Source organism: Pollicipes pollicipes, unplaced genomic scaffold (assembly GCF_011947565.3).
Source record: "Pollicipes pollicipes isolate AB1234 unplaced genomic scaffold, Ppol_2.1 Scaffold_3087;HRSCAF=3621_pilon_pilon_pilon, whole genome shotgun sequence".
NCBI lineage: Eukaryota > Metazoa > Arthropoda > Thecostraca > Pollicipedomorpha > Pollicipedidae > Pollicipes > Pollicipes pollicipes.
Window position 1 is genome coordinate 9,570,851 of NW_023596225.1, and position 20,742 is coordinate 9,591,592.

A 20,742-nucleotide genomic window follows, 5' to 3' on the forward strand; every position below is an offset into this window, starting at 1 on the left:
TATATATATATATATATATATATATATATATATATATATATATATATATATATATGTGTGTGTGTGTGTGTGTGTGTGTGTGTGTGTGTGTGTGTGTGTGTGTGTGTGTGTGTGTGTGTGTGTGTGTGTGTGTGTGTGTGTGTGTGTGTGTGTGTGTGTGTGTGTGTGTACATGCACTATTTACTATTTGTCTTAAAATCTGATGGCCGGAATGTGCGAGAATATTTCTTGGAGGGGCCCCAAACTCTGGAGGGCCTACAACGTTGCGTGCCCCCCAACCTCGTTGACGAAATCCTGGATCCGCCCCTGGCCTGCGGGCAGAGACGTACGCATATAGCAGCTCACGCTGTCAAGCGCCCTACCCAACTTCCAAATTAATAGCATTTATCCATGTCTACGTGAGTAAATGTTGACAGAAAAAATTCGAGGCAGACGTACAAATAAGAGTATCGAGATCGCATGACGCTGTTTTACGACCCTCGTGAAATTGCGCTCCCTGTAGCGTGCAACACTCTGTTATCAGCGAAAATTGATTAGTTGTGCCTGACCCGCGCCCATCACGAAATCCTGCGGAAGCCCCTGACAATGGGCGTCTCACCAATTATTATCCTCAGGACTTTTCAGGATGAGCACAGTTCGAAATATGGAGTCCCGTCAATAAAATTGTTATTTAGCACTGCAATGTCGTTTGGCCATTACTTGCTGGTATATTGAAGGTCGTTTCTTCAGCATGCGTGCTTTGGACTCATGATGTTTTACCAGTATTGCTACGCGGGATTTCACCTCCGCGGCTCACAGATGAGGCGGAACGCATTTTTACACCTCGGTGACTGCTAAAAAAGTAGCAGCACATGTTAAGGGTACTGTTGACGTCCACGCCACAGGCAAAACGTGAGATTCGCTTTTTAGCTGCCTTCTTGATGCTTCCAGAGCCTGGAGGTCGGAACATGGTATTGGGCTGCTGGAAGCGTCGGAAGGCTCTTCCGTTGGTGCATTGGTTTTGGTCTGTCCGGACGATTGGTTTGCTAAAATGACGATGAGTAGCTGACTCCTGGCACCGGCAGTGAGTTTGGCCACCGAGGAAGGGTACCGAGGAGGAAGGGTAAGGAAGGGTAAGGGTATTGTTAGAATAATTTCAGCGTACCCAGAAGACGAGGTTCGCGCGCGCGAGCCGATGAGAAATCCCGGCGGGCTGACGAGGGTCCCGGTGGGTGATTCCGGCCACTAAGTCTCGTGTACCGATGAGAAATTCCGGCGGGCCGACGAGGGATTCTGACATAATTCAGTAGTGATAGAGGATCGGTCTACGTGGTGATACCGCGGTGACTTTTACACCAGGTGGCTACTTTCTAATGGGGACAAATTTCGAGGTATGCGTCGTGCACGGCTGTACGATTCCGGGGTCCTATCAATGCAAATAGCCTGCAGACTGTGTGTAGCGACCACACCATGGGCCTACCATTAATATGACCGGTAAACAAGCATGCATGAGATGATATTAACATAGGGTGCTAGGCGCGGAATCCCAGTAAAGGGACGTTTGCTGCCCAACGTGCTAGCCCGAAATCATCTTTTTCGTGAAAGCCCATATATTGCCGGCGAGCCAATGCTTTCGCCACCATTTTCAGTCGCTTCCAGGTATTCGGTTTATCACAGGGAATTGTCTCCACGCTAATTACCTGCGAATCAATACAGTGGGCCAACTTGCCAACAGCCACCATTAACAAGGACATGCATAATTAATCCAAACATATGTGATTACTGCTGGAAGGTGTAATAATCACAAGGAGTGTTTCTTTTATGGGGTTGATTATAGGTGAAAAGTGAATATCTCTAGACTTTTGTGGGCCCGCGGTGGCTGCCTTTCGTGCTAGGATCACAGGCAGGCGATGCTGTGTAGTCTGCCATGTAAAGCAGCTGAGCGCGTCGCGAAACCCCATCGACAGGATCGATACGGGAAGCCAAATGGGGTGAATGTCACCCATCATTTCCACACGCACAGCTAACCCACACAACTAAATATAGGTTAGCTGTGCGTGGTTATTCCTATGAGGTGGCGCTATTACTTAGCTGATTAGTATTTGTAAACGTCTTCAAAACAATTGCACAACGAAATGTGCGAGTACCTAAGTTACTTTAAAAGCCATCCAGGAACTTCACCTAAATGATCAAGTCAGTCACGGCGCTTGTTGCTTTTATGCAAATTGGACTTTGGGAATCTCGTGATTCTCGTCTGTGTCGATGAGAAATCCATCGGGTGATCATGATTAAATTGCGCAAAGATGAGAACCGTTCATGTCGTGTTAACGCGGATGGCCAAAATGAGGGATGTCGCCAAAAATTAGAGTTAAAGCAAGAGCGTATAAGAAAGCACAAAACAAACGAAAAAGCAAAAATATTAGATACTAGCCACGCAACGTAATGGTGGCCAGTATGAGAGATACCGCTCAGAAGATTAGCAAGAAACCACAGAAACAGACAAAAGTATTTAGATAGTGGAATCACGCGTAGCAGTATATTTATTAGTGCTGCCCGACGAATGGCATGCCAGCGTGAAAGACCTTAGCGCTGGCCATCACGTGTTATTACCTCGCGGACGATATGCAAAAAATGGCGTCGCAGATTTTTCCAATTGCAGCGCAAGGGGACGTTCGTGGCTTAATAGTATCACCCAACAACAAATCATATTTATCAGTAACACCTGTGGAATGTTGACACCGATCAACCAGGGAAATAGCATAACATGAAGCGCTTGCGAATACGCAACACGCAAATCAAATAACGGCCCAACCAGGACATCCGAGGGTTCATTGCCTTTACCTGCTATGGTGAGGTTTGTAGTGCCGCTAAATGCTGACTGATGATTTGAGACTTCTTGGTCCAAAACTTTACAAATTTCATGCTGAGTTGATTTTAACTAGCGATATGAGTTGTAAAATAAGTGAAAGTCGGACGAAAGTTGTGAAACAAAAATATCTACATTCACGTCGGTCGGTCCGCGCGGGCACACACGTGCAATATTTAGAGTAAGAATAAATAGAGTGCTTATACGATAACCGATGTTCATGTACCTACACATTGACTTTGCATTGATGTTAACATTCCAAATGACTTCGGACAACAGTCACAAGCTCCGGCACCAGGTCAAACGGGGTCTTCTGCCGAGCCACCTTGTCAACTGCCTTCTTGGTGTCGATCCAAAGGAGTGAAAACAACCCTGTCCAAGACAGGCTGCCCTGTTCTGGATGACTTGGCCGAGAAAATACACCAGTCAGGTACGCTACGCTGAGCGTCACTACACCGTTTGCTATTGTCACCAATTCGCGTCGGGCGTACCCTGCGGGTTCCGTCTCTCACGACACGTCTAGGACGTGATGCTTCGAAAACACCATTTATTAATTCATTTTTTCTATTGTCGCCAGCGTCACGTTTTGATTAATGATTAGAATAGCACAGCATGATCAATAATGAATAGTTCAAATTGTTGATCATGCTGAGCTCTGGAAATCACTAGCGCCCCGACCTGAAGAACATTGTTTTGCATAGGGTCCTGATCGAGTCATCAGAGCTAACCCGATGCCTTACGTCCCCGTCTCCCAGCAGCCTTTCGCTACGGCCACAAAGGCCACAATCAAAGCCTGAATGGCACCCTATCCGCCGATAGGCTCCTGTTCCGGTCACCAGAGTTCCGGGAACCAGAGCCCGCAAGGCCGATGGAGCGGCCACATGTCCAGGGCGTCGCTGGCGGGCGCGGCGGCACGAGCGGCCACCGGGTCGAGGACGGCCGGCGCTACGGTACCCGCGTCACGGCCCGAAGTGCCACCGGCGCTCTCCAGGAGTCGCTCCTTTCCGGCCGCGTCCAACCCCCGACCGGCGCCGACGTCCAACTCCGGCGACTCCAGCGTCATGTCCCTGGACGTGGTCGACGATGGGTGTTCCGGTGAGCCGTTCAATAGCGTGCCACTGATCATATTTGCGGGCAAACTGACGCATTGAGGAGACGCTGGAACGCCGATAAGGGGTGGCGGTGAGCTAAAGTTGCATTTATGGAAAATGGTAAAGTTCACGCAGGCCACACTTTGCTCGGGCGTAACGAATCGACCAGCAACGTACGCGTGAGCATAATACGCGTGAGCATAACTGTGACGACCTAAAGGCACACCAATGCGGGCAAATTGTGAATGGAGGAAACTCGGTAAGGTGTAGTCAACCCAAGCCAACAACACAAGAATTTAGCGAAATCACAATCTGCCCACATCCGATCCAGGTGCTGTTCTTTCGTCTGCTGTTAACGGCCATACGTCGGGAACCTCGCTGCTTTACAAACGTCCGTATTAAGACATGTCACGTCCTGTTGCAGCCGAGGCAGTGCGCCAGGCAGCTGACGGCATCACAGCCGACGACCCCGATTTCAAGGACACTGTGCCCTACCTTAACAGCGTGTCAGAAAGCTTGAAAGACGAGTGTTTGGTGAGTGCCACACCAACGCGTACACCTATGCAGGGTTGCCATTTAGAGTTGCGCCCATGTACGCCTGGTTTGGCAAGCACGATCATAACGCCTTCAGAACTGTGTGGATTTATAACACGTGGACGGTATTCATTAGGTTAACCGGCATCACCGAATATCATTGCGCAAACGTTCCTATTGATCTGTTACAGAAGCAGCTGATAGCACTGAAGCAAAAGCTGCTTCGGGAGTTTGCTGAAGTGCTGTGTCTTGTTGAGAGGAAGTACACGCTCAAGTACGCTGAAAGCTTATCTGAGGCTCGAGAACAACAAACAGTGGCACGGTGAGAACATTCAATCCCGCACATAAAGAGTTAAAACACACTGAATGCCTACAACCTGTGCCCAGATCACCCCGGCTTACCCACCCCATTGGCATCTCAACCCAAGAACCTTGCCCTCAACCTTGCCCTGTTTAAACCCAATCTATCTTTTGATCAAGCTGATGAGTTTTCCGAGTGCGCGCAAGCGGTGTTCGTGGTGCGCAATGCAGATGCAGTACACTAAAGACACAAGCAATAAGCAACTAAGTTATCCCAATCGGTTCGTGAAACATATGCCAAAAGAAGTCTGGCATGATCCACTCGGTACTGTCAGCTGACTACCCACGCCTTCCAATCGGGTCTGCACAGCACTTGATCATCGCATGTGATTCGCCATTTTGGGCGCCACGTGACGTTTACAGGCATTCGTTGTCGGCTTGATATCAAGGGGCATGCGGCCACTGAAAATATACGTTGTTTGCAGAGAGTTGTGTCATCTCTTGATTCATGGCATTTTGCTCTTTGACCAGCATCCGCTCTTAACATCGGGGTAATTCCCACTAGTTTTAGCTTAACACGAGCTGTTAGATGAAGATATTGGCATTTGCAAATATATTTATCATAGTGGCATTTCTAAGCATGAGAGCATTTTCAACCGTAGTGTTACGCGAGGTTAACTTGGCAAAACATCCCCAGCGCCATTGATATTCCGCTGTCTTTGCCCAGAGCTGATAAAACATCTCTTGGAATTGTTATGTTCCAACGACGAAAGGTATTCGAGGAAACAGGTTTGGGGCTTGTTCCTAGGGCCCTCTAAAATTAGCCGGCCGAGCACCAACTGGAGCACAGAGCACCAGAGGTTATGACGTATTTGCCCAAAAACGCTATTATGTTGGGTGTGCCCAGAAATAAACAGCAAGGTTTAGCAGCAGGTCTAGGATACTTTTCGATACTTCGAGATGTTAAGATACTTTATATGACAATTCTTGGAAACAAATTCTTCATCTAATTCAGAAAGCTTCCTGGATCTCGTACTCCCGGGGTCACATGGCAAGATGCTACCCCCTGTCATCCTACTTGGCGTAAGAGTGAAGCCACAGCCGCTCGGCGAGGGCTTGAAGTGACAAAGCGCGAGCCACCAAAACTATTCCAATTAACTATTCCGATTCATACATGGATATGACTGAATTCATCTCAAGAGCGTGACAATGGCCCCGTTGAGCTCTGAGCATGATTGTAACGGACTCATGCATTTGACACTTTTCGTAAATGAAGAAGCCCACTTGATATCCAAAACCTGACGAGGCTTATAGCAATAACATTTTTGGGATGAAATGGAGTCTCTGAAGTGTCGACGTAAAATCAATTCTTGTAACAATTGTTGATAAAAGCGTATGGACTTGGAATGAGTACTGTCATACAACTGTGTTCCCATGACAAAATTTAGCGGGATCGGCGAAGCACATATTTTCTGACAATTATAAAAGCTCTTTTCATGTGGTCAATGACAATGTCATAGCTGCCCGCATTGTCCAGATACTACCAAAACACCGCCGAAAAGCAGAAAAAGATCATAGAGAAGATGGCGGACGCCCTGCAGCGCCGCCGCGTCCGCTACCAGCTCGCCAGGTGTTTCAATGCCTGGCAACGGATAGCCCGCAACGCGCGGAAGGCGAAGGCGAGCGCCGAGGACAGCGATGAAGTGCGCGACAAGGCGGGCGGCGACAGCGACTGCATCGACATCGAGTACATGGTGAGTCCGCGGCGGTGTCCAGCGGTGGGGAGTCTGGCCCCGCGGGGTCGGCTGGAACATCGTCCTGCTTCTGTGCTGTTACGCCGGTACCGACAGCAAGTCGCGTTAGGTTTCATGGTCGAAGAGGGATTAAGTGGCGCGCGGGCTACGAATTGTGTCGATTGTTCCAAGCTACAAGCCTTTGTTTGTTAAATAATGATGCAAACTCCAGGTCTTCATAGCTCCATCAAGCCAAAGCCTCACCGATCTGACCACGCACTTTCAGAGGACAGAGGAGATAGGCAACAAGGTATACGAGAGGAAATTGAGCGCACAGCTCAGCAAAGCATTCGAGCAGGAGGCGCTGGCCAAGGAGTGCCGAAAATACCACGCGGGACCGCCCTGTTCGGGGAAGGTGTGCAAATGCAAACGGCAAACAGAGAGGTTACGCTATAGACGCGTGGAGCAGGTCAGTGGTGGCACTGCAGCCCAATCCCGCTTCTTGTGACAATGACAACCTTCGCGGTCTTCGCGGTCTGGTGCGTGTTTTTTCAGGATGGCGGGCGTCGGTTTAATGGCTTGCGGACAAATAACCGAAATGCATTTAGTCAAATGCTTTTTGCTGAATGCATTTTGTCTGGTGTCTTTTTTGCCGCCGAGTCAATGAGGCGAAATGCTTCAAGTTGAACGGCAAGTTGACAGCTTGTTTATATATAGAACTGAACCAAAATAGTAGTTAAAAAACGCTTTTATCAAATTTTACTCGAATGAATGCCGAATTGCTGAAATACTCTCGTTGATTGCTAAGAAGACGCCATGTTCTTTCGCCGTGGGCTAATAAGGCGAAATTTTCGTTGACCGAATACGAGCTACCGAAATTTTTGTTCAAGTGCTAAGTTGCAGAAATGTTCTGTATTGGAATCCTAGTTTGCAGCAATGTTGTTTCGTCGAATCCTTATTATCAGAATGCTAGAGTCGAACGTATATGCGTCCAAATGTTCACTGGATTTTAGAGCGAACCCCCGGCCCCTTAGCCCTCGCCCCGTGGGCGTATTCCTCGCGCCGTCGCCCTGTGAGGACAAGCCTCCGCAACACAAAATAACGCAAACTGTAGCCAAGGGGACCGTACTGGGAACCCTCAAGTTGCGTCAGATAGGTGCCACCGAATCATGGTAAATGTGACTTTCGACAGGTTAAATCGGGTACACGCTCCTATTGCCACAGGAACTAAGCACCCTTCGACAATACAGAGAACAGCGCGGAATAGCCCTTGACACGCGCTCGGGTAGCGTCAATTTGACTCCCACGAAGGGTTTTCTAAATAATTTTCGAACGGCGCAGCGCAGCTGCGCCATACTTTGCATAGCTCTGGGAAACTAAATAGCAGACCTTTGTATATACAATTAAGTGAACCTTGCAAGGTCGGTCACCTATGACAGGTCAAAATCAGCCTGTGGCTGTAAGCCTAGACAATTTCGAGGGGATCGGCCAACCTGACGCGACAACGGAGTGTCAGAAGAAGCCATACATCGCTAATCTATTTTCAAAGGCAATATAACAGTTGAATTTGAGATAAAAACAAATTTTATTGACCAACGGTCAAGTAGGGAGGTCAGCCAAATTTCTTGATAACTTGGACTTAACATACAGACATAACATACCATACTCACTAAAGGTCAAGTAGGTTACCGACCTAAAATGGCCCAGACCAACTCTTTCTTTTTAGAAACGTGTCGCCAACCGCAATGCCTAATGCGTACTCGAATTCCAAAATCAAACCAGTCTTTAAGCTTTTGGCCACCATGACCTTCCAAAGGGTAAACAGTCGCTGAGCTAGAATGAACACCAGTGGCCTTTTGCTTAGAATGGGTATCTAGATTGAAGGCGGTTGCATGAGGTCTGGGGTACTTGACACCAATGTTGCATACGGATCTCAGAGTTTGACTAGTGAGTTCACATGCAGACCATCCCATGCTGTGAATCTAGTGTCTCTTGCCCTCGTGCTTCTTGAGATCTCAGGAGGTAAGGATCAAATTGACCCCCACCGGAGCGAAGAGTGTTCAACCGGCCTCCCGGGCGCATGTTCAAGATCCGCCGGATGGGCTCTGGCACAGATGAACAGCTGTGACCTATACTGTGCAATGCCATGTCCGGTCGAACGGGTGAACCTGTTTCATTGAGCTCGTTCAGCTATATAAACTAAACGAGATAGGCCAAACCAAATGGCTCCATGTCTTTAGCAATACTGACAACGCCACATCAACCATTTCCTGTCAATAGGCAACGCTCTTCATAGACCGTCCTAGCGGTGTTCGGGCACTATTACTTCAAACAATTTTATACTGCCTTATTCACATTTCGATAAAATAAGTTGAGCTAATCGGTCATCAGACAAATTAACGTTTGTCTACTTCGCGCACAAGTGGAAATTTTGCTAGGAGGGCATTCAGCTGATAATACATTCGGTGAATTTCCATTTGTCCAACTCCCGTTTTGGCATATCGCCATTAGTTTTCGGGTAATGAGTATTTCCACAATTTGCACGTGGTCCAAAAGACATGTCGTCAATACCCTATTCACATCTTAACCATTCGCCTTACTAATATCACGGTAAAAAAACCCGGGCTCTTCACATTCAGTTAGATGGCATTGGACGATTTGTGCAGTAAACGGTTCAAGGGCACCGACGCTTGGCAAAGGAGGCGGAATTCTGACACAATTGAATCACAACACATTCACCGGCGGAAAACTTCCTACGCTGGTTCCATCCGCGACTACGTCGATGGCCCGCTCCAGAGGCGGGAAGGCTGCGATAGGGTTCCAACACCAGTGCACTAATCGCGTGTAACGCCCACCAGCTGGAGTGCGAGCTGGAGCAGGCCAGGAGGAGAGAGCAGATGCTGCTCGAGCAGAAGCACCAGGCGGAGGCCAAGTACCGGCAGGCCATCCTCCACGGCATGAACTTGGGCAAGGCAAGTTCACCATGAACACCGTGCTCAGCCATGTTCACCACGGTCGCAGTTATCCACGGAACCGTAGTGCGAGAAGGCTACATGTAACAAAACCAAAAACACCATGACAGTACTTTTGGTACTGGTACATGGCCCGTGCATCATCAATTGGGCCCGAAAATCACCTCACGAGGTAGTGATAACGGGAAATGTTGCCCGTGACCTGCTCATAGCGCCACCTTACGATGTGCGAGACCTTTGGCCATTATTCTTTCATCTACCACGAACCTGGGTATCAATTTTGCGTGCAATCATTACAGTGGGAGGCAATGCCACCTGAGACCAGAGCATTTTGTTCTGTATTCACTCACTGGTGAAGTGTGCACCGATGGTTAGCCCTTCCGTCGAGGTCTGTCAAGTGTTGTTCGGCACGACTATCACAGCTTTCCGGATGGAAATATTCGACGGCACAGTCCAGCGACCCTTCTGGCCCGCTCGAACCTCCCATTTCGCTCGATGTGGATGACCCCTTGTCCGACCCGGAGGCCCGCGCGACCGGGCGCCGACGCCGGTTGACCAGCCGCCTGATGGTCTGCCGGACCTCCCCAGGCGCGGGACGACAGCCAGAATGACAGCCCTGCCTCCGAATGCCTGGGCATGAAGACCACCACCGTGTGCCGACGACGCGTGGAGAGCAGCGACTCGACGCTGCCGCCGGCGCGCGTGCGGCGCTCGCAGAGCGAGTCGCGCCGCGCCGTCGGCGGCTCGGGCCGCGCCTGCCGGCGGCGCGCACGCTCGCGCGCCTGCCCGCCCTCGCGCGGCGCCGGCACGCAGACGCGCCACGTGTCCTGCGTGGCACCGCTGCCCGCCCAACGGCTGGCCACGCACCGCCGAGTGCGTCACCTCCAAAACGCTGAGGCGGCCGCGCGTGCGCGTGTGTCAGGAGCGGCAGGGGCCGCGCCGGGCCGTGCTGACGGAGGCGCGGAGTCGTGCGGCGGCGGCCGCCGTCGCCGCCGCCGTCGCCGGGGTCGACGACGTCGCGTCCGACTCGAGCATCACGGTCATGACGTACAAGGAGCCGCGCCGCAAGACGGAGGTGACCGAGAAGTGGCGCCACTTGTCGCGAAACTGAGTGCCGCCGCCGCGCCCCCGGGCGACAGCAGTGACGCCTTGCCAAGGTCAGGTCGGCGCTACATGTGCTTACTCCGCGCGGCCCCGTCGCCTGCCGATCCGCACGCTGACGAACGATTCTCCGAGCCCTCAACCCGTACCCGCATGTGTCGCCGCAGGACGACTGAAGCTTAACGCGCTGCGACTGTGAATAAATTTATTCAGCTACCTTCGATTGTTATTCACCGAAGTGTTAATGGAACGCGTGGAAACATCACACAGCATCTGGGCGGAGGTGGCCCGGAGCGGTGGGCCGGCAGTCAAGGGAGCCCGCGAGCCGCACGACCCCAGCCCTTCACATGGTCTCGGCCGGCGTGCGTACATCGTCGATCTTGAGTATCATCTTGACCAGCTGCGTGGCCAGCATGATCTGCTGCTTCTTGCTGTGCAGCGTCTCGATTACGCTCTGCTCCTTCATATCTGGAAAGAGGGTGTCAGTCATACGATGTCAAGAGCGCAATCCGCAATCGGTGCGTCGGATGATTGGTGGCACGGAGAGCTGTGGCGACATCTAGGACGGAATGGCCACGGACCAATCGTGAATTTGTCCGCGAAACACCCAAGGCAACACCTTACAACGTGACAGAGAGGGGGTGAGTGAGTGAGTGAGTGAGTGAGTGAGTGAGTGAGTGAGTGAGTGAATGAGTGAATTGAGTGAGTGAGTGAGTGAGTGAGTGGAGTGAGTGGTGAGTGAGTGATGAGTGAGTGAGTGGTGAGTGAGTGAGGAGTGAGTGAGTCGAGTGCGATCGGTGAGTGAGTGGAGTGCGTGAGTGGTGAGTGAGTGGATTGAGTGAGTGATGAGTGAGTGCGTGATGCAGTGATTGAGTGGTGTCGTGAGTGAGTGAGTGAGTGGAGTGAGTGAAGTGAGTGAGTGAGAAGATAGAAGAGAGAGAGAGAGAGAGAGAGAAGAGAGCAGAGAGAGAGAGAGAGAGAGACGCGAGAGAGCGAGAGCGAGAGCGAGAGCGGAGAGAGAGAGAGAGAGAGAGACGAGAGAGAGAGGAGAGAGAGAGAGAGACGAGAGAGAGAGAGAGAGAGAGAGAGAGAGAGAGAGACGCCTGGACCGCTGGCCACTGTATCACCGGTTACGCGCCAGTCGGCCTGCACTACTAGGCACAACACGGCCACCCGCACAAGCGACACCCGACACAGAACTCCGGACTGGCGGCCGCTGCGTCCCGCCCCTCCCACCCGCGGGGCTCACCGCAGGTGCCCTTGTCGAGACAGTCGATGCCCAGCGCTGGGTTTTTCTCCTTGAGCTGGCGCGTCTTGACCTCGGTGAGCGTGTGGATGGGCGACAGGCCCGAGTTCTCGGACAGCGCCATCGGGATCGCCTCCAGAGCGTCGGCGAACCCTCGGAACGCGTACTGCTCCAGCGATGAGATCTGTGCACGGGCGCCAGAGACGGTGATAACGACACGCGCCCGGAGAAGGTCGCCAGCTGGGAGGAGTCACGTGATGGCTGGAAACGGTCGCAGGGAAGCCGGGTGTGAGGGAAGGGAAGGGGAGGACTGGCAGGCAGCGGATATGCGTCACATGATCGCGTCAGGGCGTGACGTTAGCCCGCCTTGAGACAACACTATGCCGCAGTCGCTGATGTCCCACTCTGGCGACCCCAGCCCACGAGGCCAGTGCCCCGCTCTGGCGACCCTAGCCCACGAGGCTAGTGTCCCGCCATGGCGACCCCAGCCCACGAGGCCAGTGCTCCGCTGACAACCCCAGCCCACGAGGCCAGTGCCCCGCTCTGGCGACCCCAGCCCACGAGGCCAGTGTCCCGCCATGGCGACCCCAGCCCACGAGGCAAGTACCGCGCTCGGGCGATTCCAGCCCACGAGGCTAGTGTCCCGCTCCGGCGACCCCAGCCCACGGGGCTAGTGTCCCGCTCCGGTGACCCCAGCCCACGAGGTTAGTGTCCCGCCACGGCGACCCCAGCCCGCTCCGCCAGTATCCCGCCACGGCGACTCCAGCCCTCAAGGTCGGCGGGGGTGGGGGGAGGGGAAGGGGGGGGGGGGGCGGTGGGACACCTGCCGAACGTTCTTCACGGAAACCAGGACACCGCTGCGACAAAATGCCATTGCATCATCCCGCACAAAGACAAACCAAAACTAAATGCAGGCCCGGTCCCCCAATGGGCTCATTACTGCAGTCAGCCAGTTTAAACCAGCGTAAACCACACTCACATCGGCCTAAAACAGCAGAGGAAAAACGTTCGAAACAAAACGGCTCGAAATAATGCGGGTCGTAATGGTAAGGTAAAAGCGAGTTAGTGATGATTCTAGGTAACAAGATAGCAGGCAATAGCACAAAGCCAGAGTACGCAGTTATGCAGTAAGCGCGCACAAAGTCATTCATTTCATCTCGCCCCGACCTTTCGTCTGCGCCCCCGCCAGCAGAATGTGTGCGGCTCACCTGGTCGGCCTGGTGCGACACGGCCAGCGCGCACGAGATCTCTGCCGCGCCGCCGCCGTACACGATACGGTCGTCTCGCACCAGGTTGCGCACCACGCACAGCGCGTCGTGGATGGAGCGCTTGGCCTCCTCGATCACCATCTTGTTGCCGCCGCGGATGAAGATAGTGACGGCCTTGCTGTTGGAGCACTCCTCGATGACCAGCATGTGGTCGCGCGTGGTGCCGAAGCTGAGCTCGCGCACGAGGCCGGCCGAGCCGAGCTTGTCGGCCGACAGCTCCTGGAAGCGCGGCACGATGCGGCCGCCCGTGGCGATGGCGATCAGCTCGATCTCGGGCCCGCCCACCCAGCGCACGGCCGGCAGCTGGCGCTGCAGCAGCAGGTGGTTCGCCTCGTCGTCGAAGCCCCACTGGCAGATGGCGAGCGTCGCGCCGGCGTCCTTCACCTGGGGCCCGCAGGGTCAGGGGACGTGTCGGTCGAGACGGGGGCCGGCGCGACGGAACTCGAGTCGCCGCGAGCGTATGGCTAGGCCGCGTCACACGAAGGCTGTGTGAAAATAGAGGACGAGACTGTGGCCATGTATGAACAGAGCTGTCATTTAGCGAAAGTGTTGATGAATAACATTGATATACCGACTGGCAGTATAGCACCTACACGCTAAGCTGGAGTTACCTGCTTGACCATTTCGTCGAACTTCTCTTGTTCGTACTTCCTGAGCTGTTTGTAGTCATCGACCGAGGAGACGTCGAGCTTATGCTTCGTCTTGGGCTTGGGCGGCTCGAATGGGCAGGTGAGGATGGCCAGTTTCACATTCCTAAGCTCCTGCAGGACAGCAAACAAGAGTGATCCCTCAGGATTGGAGGCATGCGACATTGCAACGCATCATTAACAGCTTAATGACGTCAAAGCCGTAATCCCGTCTCATGTTAGAGTGCAGTGGACTGACCTTAACTATCCAAGAATTACGTAAGTTGTTCAGTGCATTAGCGAGGAACATTAGTCCCATAGATGACAGTAGTATTAGCCTTATTCCTCAGAAAAACCAGGAGATTAGAGGTATAGTTCGATTGATATTTCGGCAACATGCCTTTCTCGGAACAATAGCACAAGTGTTTCTGCTATTGTTTCGAGAAAGGCATGTTGCCGAAATATCAATCCCACCATATCTCTAGTCTGCTGGTTTACCGAGGAATAAAGCTAATACTACTGTCTTTTCCAAGAATTACACCCTTTGATAAAAACATACCCAGTTAATTATTATTAGGGGTTTTACTTTTTCGACAGGATACAGGAGGAGAATTCTAAGCCAAGCAAAACCCAAAGCATAACATATCCTCCAAGAAGCAAAACTCAGCTGCCCCTGAGCCAACCAGAACACAAGCCGAGGAAACCTATCTCCTCAGCAGCCAGCCCAAACCTTCAGTGAAGCAAAATAATGGCATCTAGAGATGCACACCTTGGGCATCTGAGGATGGGAGAAGTCCTTGTCGACGACCACGCCCTTGACCAGCATGGTATCCTCCAACTTGCCGCCCTCCTTGCCCTCCACCTTGATGAGCTCGAAGTTGACGTCCTTGGCCTTGAGGTCGGCCACGCTGAGGACGGCGTCCACGGCGATCTGCGCCATCTGGCGGTGACACCGGTTCACGCTGGAACAAGAAGGACGGCCACCAATCAGAACGGGACACACAATCAGGCCGGCGACCAATCAGCAGCGATGTCCACTCGGTGCACGGGCAAGCCGACCCAAGCACTTCCATGGCACGGAAAGTGGACCAGTGATGGCCAGTCCCGGGTTTACACGCGACCAACCATTCGAACGAAACTCTGAAGTGTAGACCAACGACCAAATCCCATCTCCAAGTAGTGCACCCGCTGTGAGCGCGAGCACACGCTGCCACTTCGAGGGGCCGACAGAGCCGCGCCGCGTTCCGACGCGCCGCCCGGCCTGACGCCAGCTGACAGCCTCACCGGTGGCCCGCCCGCCCTGTCACACTCACATCTTGGAGCCGAGCGTAGTCATAGCGACCTTGACGAGAGGCTCGGTGTTGGCCACGTCGACCGGGAAGCTGTCGGCAATCGTGTCCAGGTGCCGGCTGGCGAACTGGGCCGCCATCTCGAAGCCGTCGGCCACGCGGATCGGGTGGATGCCCTTGTCCAGCAGCACCTCGGCCTGCTCCAGCAGCGCGCCCGCCAGCACTGCGCGCAAACAACCGGACGTGCTCCAATGGGGCGGCGGCAGCGGGCTTACTCGACGCACACGTCAGATAGCCTTGAGTCGATTTGTTCGAGAGAAAAAATATAAATAGCAATGTCGAATTGAAGAGGTGACCGGAAACGTCACCTATCATATTTGAGAATAGCAAAAACCTCTACATTGATGCCTGTTTATGTTCGCCAAGATACGCAGAAGGCGTCAACTTCCCCATAATTTTTCTAATTGTTCGCAAAATCGTAGTCATTTACGCACACCGAAACTAAAGCTTTGATCAGTGACAGCCTACACGCTGTATTGGACTATTCACGTGCAACAAATAAGTTTACATCGAATGACCTCACAACCAAGCAATAGTTTCCTCCACCATAGTAAGAATGGCATCACTTTGCCAAACCAAAACTGTAATGCTTTTCTAGCCGAGCCCAAGATGAAGACCACATATCGACACACAAGGCTATTGTAGCAGCGTCGTTCACACGTCATCATTGGATAGCAATTGCCGAAATATCCGCCGCGTGCTGACTCGCCTCGCGCTGCGACCGCGCCTCTACCCTTCTCGCCCACGCCGGCAGCCGCCAGCGGTCCCGCCCGAGCACTCACCGACCACGCCGGTGGTGCCGTCCCCGATCTCGTCGTCCTGGCTCTGGCTCAACTGCACCATCAGCTTGGCGATCTCATGGTCCACGTCCATCATCTTCAGGATGGTGGCGCCGTCGTTGGTGATGGTGACGTCGCTGTCAGGCGACACCATCAGCTTGTCCAGGCCCTTGGGACCGAGCGAGGTCCGCAGCGTATTTGCGATGGTGCGGGCGGCCAGAATGTGTGACTGCAATCGAAGGCGGCCGGCTCAGTTGGACACACAGCGCTGGCGCCTGTGACGTGGCTCAGACTCAGGGCGGCCAGGATGTGTGACTGCAATCGAAGGCGGCCGGCTCAGTCGGACACACAGCGCTGGCGCCTGTGACGTGGCTCAGACTCAGGGCGGCCAGGATGTGTGACTGCAATCGAAGACGGCCGGCTCAGTCGGACACACAGCGCTGGCGCCTGTGAAGTGGCTCACTCAGCGGCTACGCGTGTTACAATCGTCCGCGACGAGCTTGTGGCCGTCAGACCGCCGCGTTAAAGACATGAAGGTTGATGCCTGTCACAAAAACATGTAAGCACAGCCATGTGGGCAGCAACGACCAGAAGGCTCAAGATACTGTGAGACTGTGCAACCATGCTCACTGCCTCAGGCAAGGTCCCTGCTCCAATGGTGCCTCAGACAGTGGCTGTAAAGGGAGCTGGAAAGTTGTGACAGATCAGTTGCCAGCAATATACAGTGCCTGAATGGGGAGCTGGAAAGTTGCAACAGATCAAGTGCCAGTGACATATAGTGCCCACTCCCCCCAAAAATACCTGATTTCCCTACATGACCAAGCCACACTTTCCTATCTTGTGCATCAGATATGGTTAGAATATACACAATAGCCCTATAGCCAGTCCAGGGCTCACCCAGGCAGTACATCCTGGGTGCATCAGACACAGGATATGGTAAGTACATGACCTGGTCAGCTATGCAAAGCTAACCTAATCTTCCCCACATAAAATAGCTGGTACATGATCAAATTTACCCAGGCTGAACATAAGTTCTGCACAGTTTATCATGTTACTTATAAAGCAGGCAGGTCTTGTATGTCAATTCCACACACCAAGATACAATGCCAGATCTGAAAGATAACCAGGGCACCTGCCAGAGCAGCAATGATGCTGGGTGGCAGATTGCTTATTAGATGTGACAAATCAGAGAAAATGGAACAGTGCCTTATAACAGCTGTTATGAAAGAGTCCTTGCTGAGAGAGACAAAAGTTAAATTGGCATTTCTGAATTCTGAAACAAGGAGTAGACCATAATCCCAAAGTTTTACCAAAAAACCGAAGGCATCAAACAATTTTTGTCATTACACAGGAGCATATACTTCCTTTCCACATTGATTTATCACTACTGAACAAAGTTTTATGATTACTAGTATGCTGGATGAACACTGCTTTAAGCAAGCAGACTGATGTTATTAGCAAAGATGCCTTCACACAGGAATGTGGTGCCAGAAGTTTGAGAGACCTGATACTGTTTGAGGTGTCCACATGGCATACCACATAATTATGATCATTATGTGTCTTAACCTGTTTTTATGTGTTATCATTGCACCCAGTACTTCATCCAGCCCCAGTGATAAAGTTACATGGCCACCACTACAAATGTCAGGGATCCCTAATTATTTGGGATAATTGAGGATTTACACACATTTAAAATGACCCTGACATAATGAGCCAGGTGGCAGGCAGCCCCAGGGGGGAAAGGTTGGTAAAATACTGATGGCAGAGCTGAGTAGTAACACAACCAGACATTTTGCTTAACACAAATTTGGCATTAAATAACTAGCAGTCATGGCATACATTGGTATGTAATGTTATAAAAGAGCATTATGCATCAATTGTCATTTTAAGGTAGAATATATTGTAAATAAATGTAAAACAGATCATCTTAACTCTTGCCTGGGAACTTAAATAACTATGATAGCTAACATCTGAGCTCTGCAAACATAGCAACTGCGCCCCAGTGTCATTGCTATGCGTGGTCACAACATTACTGTGCATCAAGAATCATAGAAATGTTTAGGGTCAAGGTAACAAGAATGCAATGAAATATGTTTCTTGCATATCCAAGTGGCCTTCCATACTGTCTGTAGATTGGTTGACATGGGGGCAAATAAGGTATCTTTGGGTGGGGAATAAAAGCAAAATGAAAACATGGCAACTAAACAAAACTTCTTAATACAGTACACATATGTAGCATGGAACATGGATGCCAATGGGACACTGGGTTGAAAGGCCTAGGGTGGGGAGGTTAGGTTAGGTTAGGTTAGGTTAGGTTAGGTTAGGTTAGGCTAGTTAAGGCTAGGCTCTGGTCTATTATGGCCTGTCTATTTCATCAACTTACCTACACATGATAAGACACAATTTTATTGCATTATTATTGTTACCTTGGCCCCCTACATTTTTATGGTTCTTGATAGCAGAAATGTGACCACATGCCCCTAATGTATCAATGGCGGTGGGGGGTCATGTTTATCATGTGTGCAGCAGTTGGAAGCTTGCTATTGTAATTATTTAAATTTGAAGGTAGGAGCATGAATCTACCTGTTTTATGGTTATCTACAATAGGTTCTGCCTTAAACATGATCAGGGTATACATTGTTACCTCATGTTGAGAAAGGGCATTGTACATCAATTGTCATTTTTAAGGCAGAACATATTGCAATTAATAGAAAAACAGGTCATCTAAGCTCCTACCTTGAAACTTAAATAACTACAATAGGGAACATCCTAGCGTGAACACGCAACAACCACGACCCCAGCGCCATTTCTACGCATGACCGTAACATAAATGTGATCACAACATTACTGCGCATCAAGAACCATAAAAATGTATGAGGCCAAGGTAACAAGAATTCAATAAAATGTGTTTCTTGCATATCCAAGCAGTCTTCCATATTAATATGACGCTTTTGCGTGGGAAAGAAAAGCAAAATGAGAGTATGGCACCTACACAAAACTTCTTAATATGGTACATATGTATGGCATGGAACATGGATGCCAATGGGACACTGGGTTGAAGGGGATAGGGTGGGGGTTAGGTTAGGGTAGGGTAGGTTAGGTTGTTGGGCTGGGCTAGGCTAGGCTAGGCTAGGCTAGGTTAGGTTAGGTTAGGTTACATTAGGTTAGGTTAGGTTAGCTAAGGCTAGTTTAGTTTAGGCTATGTTCTGGACTATTCTGCCTTGTTAGTTTCATAAATGTACTGAAACACAATAAGAAACATTTTTCATTGCATCAATATTGTTACCTTGGTCCTGTACATTTTTTATGGTTCTTGATAAGCAAAAATATTGTAATAACTCAACAGCAGCACAGACACAGCACTGGGGAGTCAAGGCAGTGGGGCGTGTGCGGCACCCACGAGCTCGCTATCATACAAATTAAAACTTGAAGGTAGAAGCATGAATCTACCTGTTTCAAGATTATTTATGATATGTTCCCTTAAAACATGAGAAACGGTGTACAATGATTTTTTTCTAATGTTAGGTAGCAATGTATACCTACACCTCAAATGTGATGAATGATGTACAAAGTTCTTTTTAGACATTAGGTACCAATGTATACCTACACTGGAGCAGCACTAGCATTGAATACACCACACTAGATTTCTTTACACAAGGCTGAAGCATACAATCACATGGTATACACCACCCCTACCATCCAACTTGTTTTTTCCATAGCTCTGTGTCATGCATAATTATCCAACCTGCAAGCCTTTACAACAAACTTGGTAACAGGTTTAGAAAAAACCTCAATCATGCCCAAAACAAGGCTTCTTGCTGTTCCATGTCATGCAATTACAGCAAACATGACTCATGTACAACACATTCACCTTCTCTGAAGCACTTGTTTTGTTCAATGTGATGAGAAGCCACCTGACATGATTTTTTACTATATGACATAACATCATTTTACTGATGTTCAAAATTGGATAACTTTGAATCTAACTGTTCACTTGCTGAATGACAAAGGTGCTAAATAGCACATACTAAATGCTGCATGTCCCTACCAGCAGATTTGAGAAGCAGGTAGCAGTTTGATGTTGAACACACAAGCCAAAAATGTGAGGACATAATATTATGTGCTGCTTTCATATACTGTATCACCAATATCTCTTTGAACTGCCCTGCCTTGCTGCGACACCCAAAGCTGAACACCACAAAGACTGGGATGTGCACCCAGACCACAAAACGGCCTACCTTGATCGCATCAGTGCCGGTAAGTCGCTTCTGATTCTCTTGGTCCTTGACAATGATAAATGGTCGCCCATACTCATCAAATGCCAGCGAACCTGACATGATGAAGATTGAAAATTACACGCCTATGAGTCCTCTTAAACCTAATCGACCCTGCACAGTCACAATCAACCACCCGAACGCACAATGCGGGAACCCGGCCCGCACACACACACACCGCCGGAACAGAGAACCCAAACCGCGCCCGTCTGAGCACGCGCTCTTCGTCAACGCCCATTGTGCGCCACATTTGTATTGGTAGATTGGAATGCTCCAGACTATCTGGAACAGAAACGGCTGTGTTAAATTCCCGTCATCGGAGTTATACAGGAGCTGGACGGCCTGCTTTGCATCCATGCGCAAAAAGTTTGCCTGGTCACGCCACTGAAGACCAAATATTGGCTGATGGATAATTAGGGGTTGTTCACTTTTTAAGCGGAGAAAATCTGGAATAAACCTCAATGGTGGAGGGAGGAGTCCGGCAGAGGTGTCGATTCTGGATCGAAGTGACGGGAAGGGCGAGGGGAAAGGGTCAGTAGCTGTCTGGGGCCCTGTTTACCTTAACTGCCAGCCATCCGGCCTTCCCGAGTCACGTCTGGTTGCGCCCCGTGGTAGCTGGAGTCG

General features: G+C 50.8%; 2 protein-coding genes across 2 annotated transcripts; one reads left to right on the forward strand and one right to left on the reverse strand.

Moving 5' to 3' along the window:
- Positions 1 to 2,647: 2,647 nt before the first annotated feature.
- On the forward strand, positions 2,648 to 10,752 carry LOC119089345 (uncharacterized). The gene is made up of 10 exons (XM_037212014.1): positions 2,648 to 2,828; positions 3,125 to 3,275; positions 3,665 to 3,940; positions 4,361 to 4,470; positions 4,662 to 4,792; positions 6,308 to 6,524; positions 6,790 to 6,972; positions 9,362 to 9,475; positions 10,064 to 10,177; positions 10,744 to 10,752. The coding sequence occupies exons 1-10, from the start codon at positions 2,826 to 2,828 to the stop codon at positions 10,750 to 10,752; spliced, it is 1,308 nt and encodes a 435-aa protein (XP_037067909.1). The 5' UTR covers positions 2,648 to 2,825.
- Positions 10,753 to 10,767: 15 nt separating this feature from the next.
- Positions 10,768 to 20,327, reverse strand: LOC119089561 (T-complex protein 1 subunit epsilon). The gene is made up of 8 exons (XM_037212309.1): positions 20,083 to 20,327; positions 15,848 to 16,073; positions 15,030 to 15,228; positions 14,486 to 14,678; positions 13,702 to 13,851; positions 13,031 to 13,474; positions 11,826 to 12,006; positions 10,768 to 11,044 (listed from the first exon to the last, which is right to left on the reverse strand). The coding sequence occupies exons 1-8, from the start codon at positions 20,179 to 20,181 to the stop codon at positions 10,920 to 10,922; spliced, it is 1,617 nt and encodes a 538-aa protein (XP_037068204.1). The 5' UTR covers positions 20,182 to 20,327; the 3' UTR covers positions 10,768 to 10,919.
- Positions 20,328 to 20,742: the final 415 nt, after the last annotated feature.

What these genes read in the sequence shown, in the direction of transcription:
- LOC119089345 (XM_037212014.1), top strand. An exon ending in CGAGAAAATACACCAGTCAG is followed by an intron (nt 3,276 to 3,664) that starts GTACGCTACGCT and finishes ATCCGCCGATAG; the next exon opens with GCTCCTGTTCCGGTCACCAG. An exon ending in GAACAACAAACAGTGGCACG is followed by an intron (nt 4,793 to 6,307) that starts GTGAGAACATTC and finishes CGCATTGTCCAG; the next exon opens with ATACTACCAAAACACCGCCG.
- LOC119089561 (XM_037212309.1), bottom strand. Translation starts at nt 20,181, where the DNA reads ATGTCAGGTTCGCTGGCATTTGATGAGTATGGGCGACCATTTATCATT. An exon ending in CGGCACCACCGGCGTGGTCG is followed by an intron (nt 15,229 to 15,847) that starts GTGAGTGCTCGG and finishes GTTTGCGCGCAG; the next exon opens with TGCTGGCGGGCGCGCTGCTG. An exon ending in TGTCGCACCAGGCCGACCAG is followed by an intron (nt 12,007 to 13,030) that starts GTGAGCCGCACA and finishes GCCCGTGCACAG; the next exon opens with ATCTCATCGCTGGAGCAGTA.